The sequence below is a fragment of the Colossoma macropomum genome, unplaced genomic scaffold, assembly GCF_904425465.1.
Source record: "Colossoma macropomum unplaced genomic scaffold, Colossoma_macropomum, whole genome shotgun sequence".
Classification (NCBI taxonomy): Eukaryota; Metazoa; Chordata; class Actinopteri; order Characiformes; family Serrasalmidae; genus Colossoma; species Colossoma macropomum.
The window spans coordinates 7,195,315-7,210,743 of record NW_023494791.1 but is presented as its reverse complement, the minus strand read 5'-3'; the positions used below and the strand labels follow the sequence as shown (position 1 = coordinate 7,210,743).

Sequence of the window (15,429 nt, the reverse complement as noted above, 5' to 3'; positions counted from 1 at the left end):
CGTATCTCTACCACAGATATGAATTTAGCAAAAACAAAAGCCTGCTCAGGTGACGTGAAGAGGGAAGTGAAACTTGTGCAGGCTGTTGTTTTCACCGCACCCTCAGGGGTTTAAGTAACTCTTCATTTGAAAATTGTAGCATTGTGCTTTTCTTTTTTTTTTTCTGAAAAATGTTTGGTTGGGTTTTCAAACTAAATCCTCAAATGGCAGAAACGTGCAAAACAGTCGCTGCCTTTAAACCACTGAAAGATTTCAAGATTAGCGTTTCCTTTAATCTGCCGAGTAGAAAATAAGCTGTTGCATCATAATGTGAAGGACTGCAAGACTTTCACTGTTATTTAAATGTAAGGCATGCTTTTGAAAGTCTCGCAACTGAGAAACGCATCATGAAGTGTTCATGAAAATGTTTTTATGTATCTGTAAATGTATCCTCATATGAATGTGACTGACTTCGCCCTGTTTATCGACCAGGTAACATTCAGGTCGTATTCTCTGTGCTGCTGTATGTCTTTTATTTACAATAGCCTTTTGTATACATGTGCTTTTAATAAACCACCTGTGTTACATTTAGTGTTTTTTTATATCGCAATAGTGTTCGGCCTACAGAGACCAATGTGGGGTCATCACCAAAGAAGTGGCTCACAGGTTCAGTAGTTGCTTGAAATTTACACCAAGAAATGTGTTTAAGTCCAAGATGAACATATAAGCATCTAAGATCATACTTTACCTCATACCTTTTAGATGGAAAAGTGCGTGTAGGAAGAGTTAGTCAGTATTAAATGTGATAAATTTACTATATAATCTTGTTTCATTCCCTTAAACTATAAAAGAGGGTAAATTAGCCTGAGCTTGATGTTATCAGGACTTTGAGATATTTTCCCCATGCTAGGATGTCAATCTTCATATATAAAATATTTTTTACATTAATAAAGTACTGCATTAATAAAAACCCAAACAAATCAAAAACTGGTACTCGTTTTATTGTACATCTTTACTAAAATGGCATTTTAAAATGGATTTAGGTCAATTTAATTTCAGTTAAATTTTACAGATTCCAACAAATGGCTCAGCGTTAACAATGTGAAGCAGACTGAGAAGCTCATGACTGTTTGGCAGAGAAACATTTGATCAAGAAGCAGTGAGGGCCAATCAGCAAAGACAAAGTGGGTGTGATTAACATGACAGTCACACAAACTTCCCTTGCTTTCAATTAAACCAACAAAGATGTGAATACAATGCTGAGAATCAGTGTAGGACTCGAGTTTCACTCAAAACACAAAAGTTCTCAATTCAGCTCACTGGCCTACAGTGCAGGGGCAGGGAATTTAACTTAAAACAGTGACTTTTCATTCAGTTTGGGGGGTCTCAGCCCCCTCTGTCCCATCAAGGCACAAACTCCTCCCACCCGAGCATCATCTCCTGCCCTCAGTTCCCATTTACATGCATGTTGTTGAAATATACGTGTACAAACTAAAAAAAATTCAGAAAAAAAAAATCACAACTCTAAAAACAACCCACAGTTCTAGAACAAATGAAAATCAGCAGTTGAAGCTAGGTTTAGTTCCAGTTTAGACACAGCTTCTTGTCAGTCAGACCCCTCCCATCACTCTCCAAACCCCCCGCCTCTACCATAATAATTACACACCTCTCTTCTGTAGTGCCCTGAAACCAGTCGTCCAATTAGTTTTGGCAGAACTTCATTTCAAACCTGCATCATCTTTTAAAAGGAAATATAAAGTAACAGGGAAGGACTGATTTGTTTTAAAACAGGGAAAGCAGCGCTACAGAAATTCTCCTTTAGATCCTCTGGTCAGTTTGGCCACTCTGGTCCTCTAACTCCAAACGTGACGTCTGCAGTGAGACACCGCCTGAAACAAAACACACAGGCACTTATTTACTGCACTCCACACATTTAACTTTAATAGAATACGTTCAAATATATTTACAGGAACAGTCCGGCAAAAATGTCCACAGTCCACCCTCCCTTACTCAACATGTTCGGCATCCAAGGTTTGATTCATCAGCTTTGCAGTGAGGAGGCTTATACTACACCAATCAGCATGGACTGGCTACTGCTACTGATTATAGCTTTGCAGCGTACCCAAAATGTCTCCATTTTTTTAATATTACAGTTATCACAGTTTAAGGCAATTAAGTGCCTTAGACAAGCAGTATGCACAATTGGTGGAGCTAATGTTAAGGCCCAATCCTATCCAGCTTCCAAATATATTTTAATTTTATGTTGATATTAGCACATTTCACAGTGTGCTGCACTACAGTTCCCAGCATGCACTGCAACGTAACGTGTGCTCTGGCTCGCCTGCCCCAACAACAGCCTATGGGACAGTGGTTACACCTCAGTATTACACAATTCCACACTAGTCATACCACCAAACACACTAGCTGCATTTCAGCTGCACCTTATTTACACCTAATGTTAGCTTAGCAGCTCAAAAATTCGAAGTCCAAGAATTAATGAACTTGCAGCTAAGAAAGGATGCCAGGTGTCTAGTTGAGGCAAATAGGTAGGTTTAAAAGACTCCTAGGCACTTTTACATTTTTAATATTTCAAGTATTCATGTAATATTTCATAGTCTATTGTAAGTGCCTATATTTTACTGCTGAAGTTTTCATTTTGCACAGCACAACATAAAAATGAAAACTTTTTTTTCCTCTGGCCCATTTTTAAGGTTTTTCAATATGACCCGTTTAGCAGTTGAGTTTGACAGGCCTGGTTTAGAAGATGCTTGGCTACTGTGCTAAAAATTCTGCATTTTATTCATTTTACTATATTTGTAATCCTCTACAAACAGGTCTTAATGTTAAATTAAGTGAATTTAGTCCCAGTTTATAGATTTTTTTAATGTTTGACATCATTTATACATCTTAATGTATTGGCATCAAAATCTGTAGATTCACACATGAAAGAGTGGATATTAGTGTATCCCTACTTCTTTCTATATCAGCCTCAGAGCTACAATGCAAAACTTAACTGATTAAACCAGTAAGAGCAAATTTGATTGACCAAAGCTTGCCTTTCAGCAGACATCTGAATATGAAGGATTTCAGAAAGCACTCAGAATTGTAGTGCAATACTCACATTACAGCGTGTGGCAGTCTCCATGTTCTTGCACCAGAAGGCGGGCCCCCAGCTGCACTGCTCCATACCCAGCAGCTGCCGCACTACCTCAGGACACGCACCCAGCTTCTGCAGAACCAGATATCACAGAACAGTCACACAAGTCCTTCATTTCAAACCTTTAAATGGTGAAGGATGAAGAAAAGGCCTGTTACTAGCAGAAACAGTGCACAGAGAGAGATCTTACCATGCAGACAAAGTCAGGGTCGAGTGTCTGGAGCAGCAGCTGGATCAGCAGAGGCTCATACTGCTCAATAAGCTGGTCACACTGTATAGAGAACAATCTGGTCAGTGTGCATGCAATTTGCCATGTACCAAATGTAAGTGGATTATGAGGTTCTGCAACATAATTTACTATCTAGTCCACAGGAAAATGCAAAATTTGAACCAAATAGCTAAAATTACTGGAAGGTAGATTTAAAAAGGCATCTTAAATGTTACTTAGAACACCCTGAGTGGAATTAAATGTGCAGACTCTTGTACATTAAAGTAAATAGCCATGCTGAAAGGACATTACTCACACTAGTTCTACAGCTCAAAACCTTTTCCTCTTAAGCAGGCTTACATAACTCAAAGCTTGACTCACCTGAGTCTTGAATTCGTCAGGCAGGAAGTTGCAGACTTTCTTGACTGCCTCCTCAATCTCTGCTTCGGTGGCGTTCTGCTCCAGGATGCCATCCACATAGCGCACGGCCATCTTGCACACATCACAGAACCCACCAGCCTCAAACTCTGCTTTCTCCATCACAGCTGAGGAAGAACAACTAAGATTATGGCAATGCAAATACAAAAGGGCAGAAGGCCCAAGAAAATGACCTGAGGTTAACAGCACTGATGTGAGGCAGGTAAAACTCAATTTACCTCAAAACTGCAGCACACATCACCCAAAATAAAAATAATATTCACCTTTGCTGTTCTGGGATTCACATAATACATTCACATTGCTGATTTCATATTTTGAGTACAAATCGACTTTATCAGGGTACAGCTAGGTCCATGTTGAGATTCGTAATGGTGCTATTTCACGCTGCTCAGGGGAAAGCACCATTAGGGGTGATGAAAGAACCTTTACTGAAACACTCACGGATAAAAGCACGGTTGGCTCCCGTGCACAGTCCCAGCAAGCTGCAGATGGTCTTTGGGTCAGCCTCCTGCACCAGCAGCTCGATGATTGCTTGGCCATAAGTCTCGATCAGGTCCTTGCACTGAGCGGTAAGTGTGGAGGGAAGAATGTTGCACACTTTTTCCACAGCCTGCACCACTTCCTCCTACAAAACCACAGCAAAGGGTCAGCATAAACTGGCAAATGGGTCAACATCTCTTGACAAATTAATTAGGACTCAAAAGCAATGCAAGGTAGCATTAAGTCCTTAGATTTGCTGCTTCCAGCTGTACAAAGTACGCTGAAACAAGGATCCTAAGCATTAAGACTGTGGTCAGGAAGTTTTTACCACACACAGTCTGTTGTAGTTATACCTCAGTGGTATGGTCCTGGATCATGGCCTCCAGCTCCTTCATCACATACTCACAGATGGCACACTGAGGGGGTTCACGAGCACGCACCATCTTCTGCAGGGCCATAGACACAGAGACAAAACCACTCAGTAAAATGTACTATACTTTATAAATGGCTAAAATTTAAAATTTAGACAGGTTAAACCACAAACACATTAACTGGTGTGGTCTCAACTGAAGTAGAGGACCGAGTGGGCAGCTTTACCTTGGCAGGCTTGATGGAGGCAGCCTCTACCACTTTGGCAGCAGGGAAGGTTTTCATAGCACGAATGGTTTTTGCAGCTACAAGAGTCTGCATGGGCACAGACTCGGGGCTGGAGTCACAGAAGCCAGCGCGGCAGCAGATATCTTTGGGTTGCTGCAGGGAGGCAAGAGTGCATAGATAAGAACTGACGGTAAGGATGACCAGCACCCCAACAAAGATGAGCCAATGGATGAAAGTACAGGACCCAGTATGCCCAAACCTCTGCAGCCTGATAAATTCAAAACACTGGAGAGTGAGCAGTGTAAATGAAAACGCTATGCCACTTTGCAAAAATAAGCATGTTGAAGGGTTTCAGGGCTGAACGCAAATTTTGAACATGTAGTACTGGTGCTAGCAAAGCTGCATGTGTTGTAGCACAAAATACTATGGCAGTGAAATAAGTGACAACACTTCTAAAAGTAGCATGTGAAAAGTGAATTTCAATATTCGTTTTGCTAAACTGTGGAGTTTGTTTTCCCCACAATAATTCAGATATTAGTACGTAAATAGCATTTTTTGAACATATTTAAAAAGAGACTAAACCTATGCACGAACCCACACCAGCAGGATTTTGCGTATGATTGATGCCACTCTAAGTTTAATGCAATTAAATGTGAGTGTTAACTTCAACAGTTAATTCTAAAAAGGGATACAAGCTAAAGATATATGGATTCATTCTATAGTGTTGGAATTACCCAATGGACTACAATTACCATAAAACAATAGAACCTGCAGTTTTCATAATTGCTGAACAGATGGCTTGGGCAGTGGCAAAATTTATGATTTTGCATCTGTTATGTAGGGAGATTAGTTTGCAAAATCACTCACTGACTGTAATTAACATGAACACAAGGACTTATATTTGACAAATATAAGTAAATATTTGACAGGATATACTATACAAAGTACTTGCGCACACGTGTGACTGATCTTGTCATATTCATACAGATTAATTTCTCCTAATGCATGAGAACCTTGTCAAACTGTACAGCCCTGGATTTGGATAACTAGGACCTGACTGGTCTTGATGCATACATTTGAGTATTTCTGATATGCAGTGCCCATCTCTGACTCCATGAAGCTCCAAGGTGCAGCCGCATCTTGTGCCCAGTGAGGGCGGCAGCACACGACCAGTCTTACCACAGCCAGGCATGCAACCGCCAAACAGCACCAGACATGCAAAAATACTTCAGCCAGTTCTAATGAATGTTGTGTGGTGGGAGACAATGAGATCCAAGTAATACAAAAGAAGAGCCCAACTCCAGTTCTCAGGAGTCACAGGTTTGTGGTTAGATGCTTTCTGTACTCAGATTAAACTGACAAACATTTTAACTGTTTAAAGTAACGGAGAGTAGCAGGTGTTTTATTCCAACAAGGCAGAAGTACAGAAACATTTTTAAAAAAAATCAAATGATTAAATAAAGGGTGAATTCTGTTGTACTTCTGTTTGAGTGTAATGAAAACAAAGACCTTTAGCAGATAAGAACAGACCCCCTGGCCTAGAAAATTATACACATTGTAATTGACTAGCTTATGAATAATAATAATAATAAAATTAATAAATGTTGTCACACCAATAGCTCTATACAAGCATAAGCAATATTACCCAGCACTAAATCAAGAAACTACATAAACTCAACACAGCGCTGCCTCGCATATTTATAGCGATCATATTTCTCATTTTATATTTCTCTGATCATCACTTCAGATATCAGACATTGAGATTTGATCACAAACTATGAAAACTCAAAAAAATAATAATAATAAAATTAAACACTACATCAGTGCTGAGGGCTACCAGAACTTGAGTTGGGCTCCCCGGTGCGAACAATCTAGATCATGTGTTCAATGATCAAATGATTTAATAGTAGAAGGGTTGAAAGCCAAATATAACTACAAGATAAGAGTAAATGAGTTGAAGTGTTATTCTGTGCACTGAAAGGATCTCTTTTAGGTGGCCAGTGGTAAATATGCATGAATAACAAACGGTAGATCAATCAAATGTGAAACAAAAACATATCAATCCAAAACGTGTGTGAGTAGTAGTGAATGTAGTGTGAGTAACTACTCTACACAACAGCACAGGTTAGCAATGGTCATCAAAATTAGACATAGCACAGGCAAGTAGCTCCACATAAAAAACAAAAGAACTAAGGGTGAGACTAGCAGATCAACACAAGAGACCTACCTGCTCCTGTAGACCAAAGTAAAATGAAAGAGATAGACAGAGAGAGAATGATGAGTGGGGGAGAGGGAATAAAATAAGAGAAGACAAGTGATTAGAAAAGTGGATGGAATCAGCAGACAGGCAGAGTGGCCGTAAGACTGGACATGGGCTTACTGGGGGAAAGAAAAACAGCCAGTTTGGCTCAGGGGTCAAGCCAAGCTCTATATATGAACTACATTGGTCACAGCTCAAATATACCATCTGGGCAAAAAGTTAACTCAATTATACAATGAAAATGTGGATGTTCTTTATTCACACATTTGAGTGAGAAAGTATAAGTGAAGGGGTACTTACCATAGACATGAGCTGCTGAATAAGGAGAGGTGCATACTGCTCAACATACTGCTTACACTGTGGAAAACAGAACACAGTGAAGATACAGTTACAGAAATTACAGATACAGAAGTTAGTTACTATGATATGTACTATAATTCAAAACACAGAACCATAAATCACAAGAAAATCTGGGCTAGTGGAGCCATGTGGGGCATACAAAGTAGTCCTGAGTTACAGGGTCAAGTTTATTGTTTACAAGTGCCTTTAACCAAATTTTCCTTACATTGTTCTGAGAGTGACACAGTATGTGATCACTACACTTACCATTCTCTCCCCAGTCCATTCAGTGTGTATATGGAAACTAAAGTTAATTTAAATTCATTTATTTTGGTATGAGGAGTGTTTCACCCCAGACTGATTTCTGAATGGCAATCAGAACAGAGCTCATTTACATACACCTATTTTAAAGTCACAGTAACAAAAACAACAGGATAAAGAGTTCTACAGGAAAAAGTGAGGTTGGAATATAGTAATAAAAATTAATGACAATGTTTGTGTACAACCTATACAAGTTTTTCCATCTGTAGGAAAAAAATAAAATACAAAAATAAAGGAATTTATGATATTGGTCTTTAAATTCTGCTTAGTCTTTGGGGAACGAAGCCTAGCTCACATGTCAAGCTCCAGTCCTGGCGGGCCAAAACACTGCAAACTTCAGCACGCTACCTCTTTAAACCACCTGATTCAGCTCATCAGCTAATTAGCAAGGCCTTCATGAATTGAATTCGGAGTGTTAGATGAGGGTAAAGGCTAATCTCTGCAGCACTTTGGCCCAAAAGGTCCCCAGTTTGACATGCCTAGCCTAGCCTAGCTAGTTAAGCGAGAAGTTTAGGTGAATAGAAACCTCGATCTACAAAACAAGGCAACCATCTAAATTACTTTTTCATTATGTTTTCAGTTAACATTTAAATGTGGTTTTTGCTTCTAGAATGTATAAACTTCTGCTGTTCTAGGGACAATATTACCACTTTTAAACAGCAAAAACAAAAACTTCTTAAGTTGCGCTAATTAAATGAAAGGAGTATAGGGTACTGTTTAAACTATGCCTGCTTTATGGCTCATGTTTCAGCTGCAAAGTTTTATCTATGCTTACAGTGATGACTCTTACCATATCGGAAAGGCCAGGCCCCAGCAGTTCACACTGAGCCTTAACCTGCTCAATCAGAGAGTTGACAAAGGTGGCGTTCTTCTTGGCCTCCGCCTGAGCATCAGTGATGAACTTGACGCAGTCGTCACACACAGCATTATTTGTCTGCAGAGAAACAGGCGCTGGTTAGTTAATCCACAGTGTCTCACAACTCACGACAAGCCCTTGTTTTAATACATTATGAAGGGAAGTGACTAAACCTGTTTGGGGGTCTCCTCCACTTTCTTGGCAGTCTCCTGGGGGTAGAGGAGCTGAGGGACATTAAGCAGCAAGGGGTTGACCCTTTGAGTCAGATCCACCTGAGGAATCTCATTGGACACAAGCTGAGCTAGAGCCTCCTCCTGGGACACACACAGGCCAAGGGCACCACACGCCACACTCGGGTCCTCCTGCGGAGACAAACAAAGCAGCATCTTAGAGCAGGATCCACAAACAATATATTTCTCCCCATCTCTATGTATACAATATATCTAAACACATTTATACAAAGTAATTTCTGCTCCTGTAGACCAAATAATAACTCTGATCATGATTCAATATTTATGAGACAAGGCCAGTCTCATGTTTACCAAGAGGGCGAGCTGATCATACAAAGAGCAGTTTGTTGCTCTGCCCACCAGCACCGTCAAAGACATCTATTCACTGGATTTCTTCTACAAAGCAATCAGCTCTGGTTAAAAGAACTCTATTGTAAGAAGCATAGTTGATAGAGAACCTCTACGTCTTAAACTCTGAGACTATTAAACTATTAGATCTGCAGTTCTGTCAGTAAATCCTGTGTAGAATCAGAACTGGCTCTGATGTATAGTCCTCATTTAGTTCAGCTTACCAGCTCTCCTTTAATGATGCCCATGAGGATGGGGTAATAATTGTCCACTATCTCTTTGCACTCAGCAGCCACGCTCTCATCTGGGATCAACTGGCATGCTTTCTCCATGTAGCCAAGAATCTCAGCCTAGACAACATACACATTAGTGAGTATACAGGGAAAAAAAATATTGCAATTTTTACATAAGTGTGCTTTTTAACATAAACCAGTTTCACAGCACTTACCTCTGTGGAATTGTCCTTGAGGAGCTGTTCCACCACAACCAACAGCTCTTTGCACAGATCACATGGCACAGATTTCTAAGAAGAAAAGAGGGGGGAGATATGTTTAGTCCTAGCAAAACATCAGCACATTCATAAAACATGGTGCAAAAATGCTGAATTAACTAACCATCTGAGGCTGGTTCCACACGTTTTGCTGGCAGTGGGAGACGGCACCACAAATGGAGGCGGTCTTGACATTTTTGCACCAGTAGGGGGGGCCACGAGCACACTGCTCAGTTCCCAACAGAGGGGTGGCCACAGCTGAAAGAGAAAACAGAATAAAATATCAGCTTGACCATCTTTAGTCACGATCGTTCATGCATCACAGGCCACGGAGCAGTGTGCTGCTCCTACAGGACGCAGAACAGTGCTGACAGAGCCAAGACTCCATAGCTAAACTTAAGTGCCACAGCCAGTTACTCAGGAAAACCATTTTATTTCCTAGTGCCAGTCCTCTGCCTCAGGCACTAAAGAGTTCCACTGGCAAAGAAAGAATAGCTGCCATTACATCCAATACTATTTATCAAGCAAAACAAATCTTGTTAGCTCGCTTTCTCAATCCGATTACAGCCCTAAAGCCGGGCCTGGAGACTCCATCCAAAATGAGGGAAGCAGAGAGAGCCTTATTTCAAAAAGCGGAAAAAGGTTCAGGCAGAACAGAGAAATGCACGATGAGGAAATAGACCCAACGGTCCAAGCACATTCTCCACACTAAATGACAACCACAAAAATCCCCTCAGTACTGTCTAATGGGAAAGTCTCAAACATCTAACCAGACAGACTTGATAATTGGAAATATGAAACCAGGGACAGAACAAGGAAACCACCATTTTGTTCTTTAAAAGCCACAACCACAAGACAGGTTAAAATTCATGAGCAAAAATTCATGAGTGAAAGTGATTGCAATAATTAGGATTTTAAAAAAAAATCCATTGCAGCCAATGTTTTTCCCCTTCTTGGAAGTCTTATGGTGCTAAAGGGCGTCCAATAATCCCATATCTACACGTCACACATCATATGACCCATGATGACACGTTTGACAAATAGGACAAAAAAAGAACTTTGAGCAACCTGCCTTTCCAAGATAAGCCCTGCCCACAGCTAGATCACAAGATCCCCTCATTCCTCACCTCTGCATTCTGTCTGACTGACCTAATCATGATAGACAGCGAAACAAGGAACTGGGAGAGGAAGGGACATGAACACAACACAGCTTCAATCCAGGTGGCAAAGTTCATTTGGCTCATGAAATGGCCCCATGTTTGACGGTTAGCAGCTACTGACAAACTCAGAGTTGTGTGAGTGACTCAGAGTCACATGATTTGCAAAGCCAGCAGCATGACTAAAGGCAGAAACACTCACAGCAGCCTCTCATGGTGGACATGTAACAGCAACACAAAGATGAGACACTTCCTCTCAAACATCAGCTACTTCAAGCAAGATCTTTTTTCTCAGCCCAGAAGACTTTCACTTCAGCAAAAATTGGTGTAATAATGCATCCTGACCCCATGATGGCGCACTGCAAAACTAATGCTGCATCATGAAGTGGTCATTCTATGAATCACATGATCTAAAGCCACTGCGTTATTTGAACACCAAGGTTTGCAAACAATCAGCACCAATCAACTGCCTCCAGCCTCCTCCTGCTTCCCAGCTCCAGCGTTGTTAGTAAGTTATGGCCACGATATGGCCACATGCAGGGCTATTAAAAATGTTCAGGGCTAATGTTGCATTCATGACAGCTGCGAACTTAATTTTCCATCTCAGAACGGACTACTTCTCACCTAAAAGTGTTCGTGCAATGTTTCATCATGAGACTGAGAATTTGTTTTCACAGGGCTGCAAAACACAGCCATCCATGCTCAAGTTCAGGCACTAGTGTTTTTGTAGCAGCAAAGTTGTTGGAAGAAAACCTTGTATCTCCAAAATGAGAACTTCATAGAAGAAAGAAAAACCTACTTTACTTTTAATGTAAGTCAATGGAACCAGACTTTCCCCCCAGGTCATTCTGGGCCGTTTCTTTTGGTCTACTCGTCATGACATTTACACACGTTTCAAAGAATGTCAAAAACTGAACGACAAAAATGGATAATCGAGGTTTCGTTCCGACAGCAGCGATATTATACTTTGCTACTACAAAACCCTAGTGCCCGATTGTGAGCATGTATCCAAGAAGGCATTGTTAAGGATGTGGCTGAGAAGAAAGCAATAGCAAGGTTGGTGCTCTGGTGCAGCACTTCCGCTAGCTACTCTAGCTGACGTTATCTAGGTCCAGAAACAAATTTAGTAACACGTTAGCACATCGTTCACTGAGGAGAAAAGACCTTGCATCCATTTTCTTTCTTGAGGTTAGACAAATATCCGTTCTTTAACTCTTATGGATATCTGAATACCAAAATTAGTCAGAATGCATATCTACTGCATACTGCTTACTACTCAATCAGTATGCCAGCAGTAAGTACTAGGCCATTTCAAACTACAGTCATCACTTTTATTCATTCAAATTGGGCACAAAACATTGTGAGAACACCTGTATTGTGAACAGAAACAAACCATGAGTTGAGAGGATTATTAGCCCTGGCAAGTAAAGTTTTTGTAATGGCAACGTCAGAGCCGAGTGAAAGCTTTCTGCGCCATAACTCTGATTAAACTTAGATGGTTTTGGCTTTCAAAAGGTGTCACCATTCTCACTTCTCCTTATCTTCCCCCTGCAAATAATGACTGTCAAAACACTCATTTGCATATGTTCAGACTGTGCAGGCAAAAAGCAGACACTCAAAGTGGGTCATATAGCGCACAGCATGACATGTTAATTATTAACAAATTAAAGAGGAGAGATTGTTGCTTTATATGAAGACAAATTACACCCGTAGACAGAAACGTTAACGGGACAAGCTATAAGCAGTCCTGTGATTGTTTTAAACACTTTTAAACACTAAAACAGAGCAAGTTTTGTGACAAGCATTCTCTAAAATGATGACCAAACAGAGTAACCAGTAATCAAACTCGATCCATATTCCTGCTGAGACTTAGCTGAGCCTTCTTTGCGCAAGAGGAAGCTCTGACTGCGTCCCCAAAAACTGACCTTCAGTATCTAAATGTGAGAAACAAGAATCAAGTTACACAACAAACTAACACACTGAAACCGAGGCTGTCAGCAGTTCCCTACTGGGGAATAAATGGATCAACTATATAAAGGGGAGGTATCAGTTTGACCACCTTGAAGATTTGAAAATAAAGAAGAGGCGATCAGGTTTGAGGCCTGCATGACAAAGGGAAGCAAACAGAATGACCAGAGGGTTCACACTGACCTATCAAGCTGACATGTCAGAGTTGATAGGTAAATGACAGACTAGATGTAAAACCACAGGCCTGAAGAGCAGACAATTTCTTTTTATTCATTCATTTATTTATTTTTTTACATGAACTGACATGCATGACACTTAGTTTGAGCCTCATACACTCAGACAAAAAAAGGTATGAAACTGTCACTGAAGTGGTTCCCTCAAGGGTACATCTCAGTACATTCAGTCAGGGAACATAACTGAACCATAATCCATTGAAATTATATCTAAGTAATACTCAATACTAAGTTGTACTGACTCCACACACCCCGTCTTGTCTCCAGGCTTTTTATTTTCTTGTTCTGTTTTAAAACAGTAGGCTATGAAAAAGGTACAAACACGTACTTTTCACCTGAGAAAAACTTATTCAAGGTTCACAATCAGACCTTAAAACCACTGTTGTACCTTTAAGGGAACATTTACACTGTTTGTACCTTGAACAAAAAATGTCCCTGCTCAGAACCTTTATTTCTAACAGTGTATGACATGAGAAGTCTACTAAAGCTTTGAGACAGGCTTTGCAGTATGTTCATTTACACCTAACGAACAGAAAATCTGTGACCTTTTTGACAAGGCTTCACCACTACTCAAACCAAACTCATGACCAAAAGCTGAAGTGAAAACTGTGGGTGCAAACAGAAGTTCAAAGAAAGAACACAAATGAGGATGTCCAGCTACTTTCAGAAGACTGAGGAACAGGAAACTATCTTTGAAGACAATCACGGCTCACTCACACAGAACCATGAGCATTCAAAGAACAATTCACATGCTTAAATGGTTCTTTGCATGGTGCAATGGATCTTCGGATTGCTGGAAAATGTGTTGCGCCGTACATGATTCTATATGGAACCTTTTTGAAAATGGTTCTATTTAGCACCATTAAGGTGCTACAAGCCTGACATCATCACAGAAGAACCCTTGTTAGTGCTACACAACACATTCTCCATCAATCTGAAGAACCATTTTACCATGCAAATGGTTAACGGAATGTTCACGGTTCTATAAAGAAACACTACTAAAGAACCTTTGAGGAACAAATCTTTTAGACTGTAGGATGTTCACGACTTTTTAACCAATAAACTCATGAATCCAGCTACAGCGCATAACTTCACAGGTAACGCTGAACTTCAGTCTTACCAAAACATGCGCCTGACTTGAGCGGTTTCAAGAAAGGTTATGATGACATTAGCCACAGCAATGACTTTGATGAGTCATGGGCCAAAAAAAGTACTTCAGCCGACAGTTTCTACCACCGAAACCCACAACTCCAAACCCAGAAACAGCATAAAACACGACACTGGCGAGACAGCCTGGCCGCTACATTAGTTAGTCCATCAGAACCTGATAGGAAGGAGAAGCTGAGGAAAATACAGGTGGCTTTGCTAACTGACGCTTTACTGGCGCTACTTAACAACCACAGCAGACGAGCAGCAAAATATCGACAACGAACAAGTCTAACCAAGCCATAATAGCTAGGGCAAAGGTCTCAAAATAGGACATATATACGCGAGACTGACCCGTAAACAAAGCAGGCTATGTGCGCAACGCCTTCTAATGAGCTCGCTAACGCTAGCTAGTTAGCTACCTAGCTAATCGAAACTCGGGATGGGCGCCGAAAGCAAAACAAGACAACTGTACCTTAAAATTTATTTTTAATCAAATTCACTCATGTGAGTCCATTAAAATACGCGTTGCAGTTAGCTGACATTACCGTTTAGCGACAGCAGTAGGAGAAACAACAGCGAAACCGATTCGTGACGTTACTTGTTTACCAAAATATGCAGTTATGCTAACCTAGATACGAGGCTGAAGTCGGCTTCCTATTCGCCGGATTCTTGCTCGGTTTTTCCCGTTCCTCCTTAAATGGTGCAGCACTTACACCGTTACAAAGAATGTAACTACTGCACCGTTTAAGGTGGAACGGGACGATTCCAATGAGAAAGCTGGCGGACAGAAAGCCGACTTCAGCTTGGTTGCTATGCTAACGTTAGCTGACCTACACCGAAACGTCGCCGCTTGTAATCGCGTATTTAAACACCGAGAGCAGAGGAAGGTGTGAATATATTACCAGTGGAGACAAAAAGGAGCGTGAGAAGCATCCTGACTTCACTCCTTCTCCTTTTACGTGTTGTTTTTAGGGAGTTCGGCACTCTCGTCCTCGGTCTGTTCGGCCTCCTGTCGGCGGTGCGTCGGTGCTGCAGTGCGGCGCGCTCCGCTCCGTCAGTGGGTTTAAGCGTTTGGGGAGTCAGGTGACCGAGGAGAGCTGAGACACGTGACGGGCTGTTGTCGACCGAGAGAACGAGCACAAACAGACGGGGGCGAACAACTATAATGATATCGGGTTAATTAGTCAGACACCGCCCTTGTTTAACCGAGTGGAGCTGT

The 15,429-nt window shown here is 41.0% G+C and overlaps 1 protein-coding gene across 2 annotated transcripts; it reads right to left on the bottom strand.

Annotated features, from left to right (window-relative positions):
- Positions 1 to 963: 963 nt before the first annotated feature.
- On the bottom strand, positions 964 to 15,375 carry LOC118810167 (prosaposin). Of its 2 annotated transcripts, XM_036573737.1 has the most exons (15): positions 15,113 to 15,375; positions 9,828 to 9,961; positions 9,662 to 9,736; positions 9,438 to 9,563; positions 8,809 to 8,997; positions 8,570 to 8,713; positions 7,420 to 7,476; positions 7,087 to 7,092; positions 4,860 to 5,012; positions 4,616 to 4,708; positions 4,224 to 4,407; positions 3,726 to 3,889; positions 3,327 to 3,407; positions 3,101 to 3,208; positions 964 to 1,868 (listed from the first exon to the last, which is right to left on the bottom strand). In XM_036573737.1, exons 1-15 carry the CDS (start codon positions 15,141 to 15,143, stop codon positions 1,833 to 1,835), a joined length of 1,581 nt encoding a protein of 526 aa, XP_036429630.1. In that variant the 5' UTR covers positions 15,144 to 15,375; the 3' UTR covers positions 964 to 1,832. The 2 variants fall into 2 exon arrangements, with proteins under 2 accessions (XP_036429630.1, XP_036429629.1); XM_036573736.1 differs by lacking the exon at positions 7,087 to 7,092 and having other exon boundaries at positions 15,113 to 15,269.
- Positions 15,376 to 15,429: the final 54 nt, after the last annotated feature.

What these genes read in the sequence shown, in the direction of transcription:
- LOC118810167 (XM_036573737.1), bottom strand. Translation starts at nt 15,143, where the DNA reads ATGCTTCTCACGCTCCTTTTTGTCTCCACTG. An exon ending in GCTCCTTTTTGTCTCCACTG is followed by an intron (nt 9,962 to 15,112) that starts GTAATATATTCA and finishes TTTCTCTTTCAG; the next exon opens with CTGTGGCCACCCCTCTGTTG. An exon ending in AGACTGCCACACGCTGTAAT is followed by an intron (nt 1,869 to 3,100) that starts GTGAGTATTGCA and finishes GTTTTGTTTCAG; the next exon opens with GCGGTGTCTCACTGCAGACG.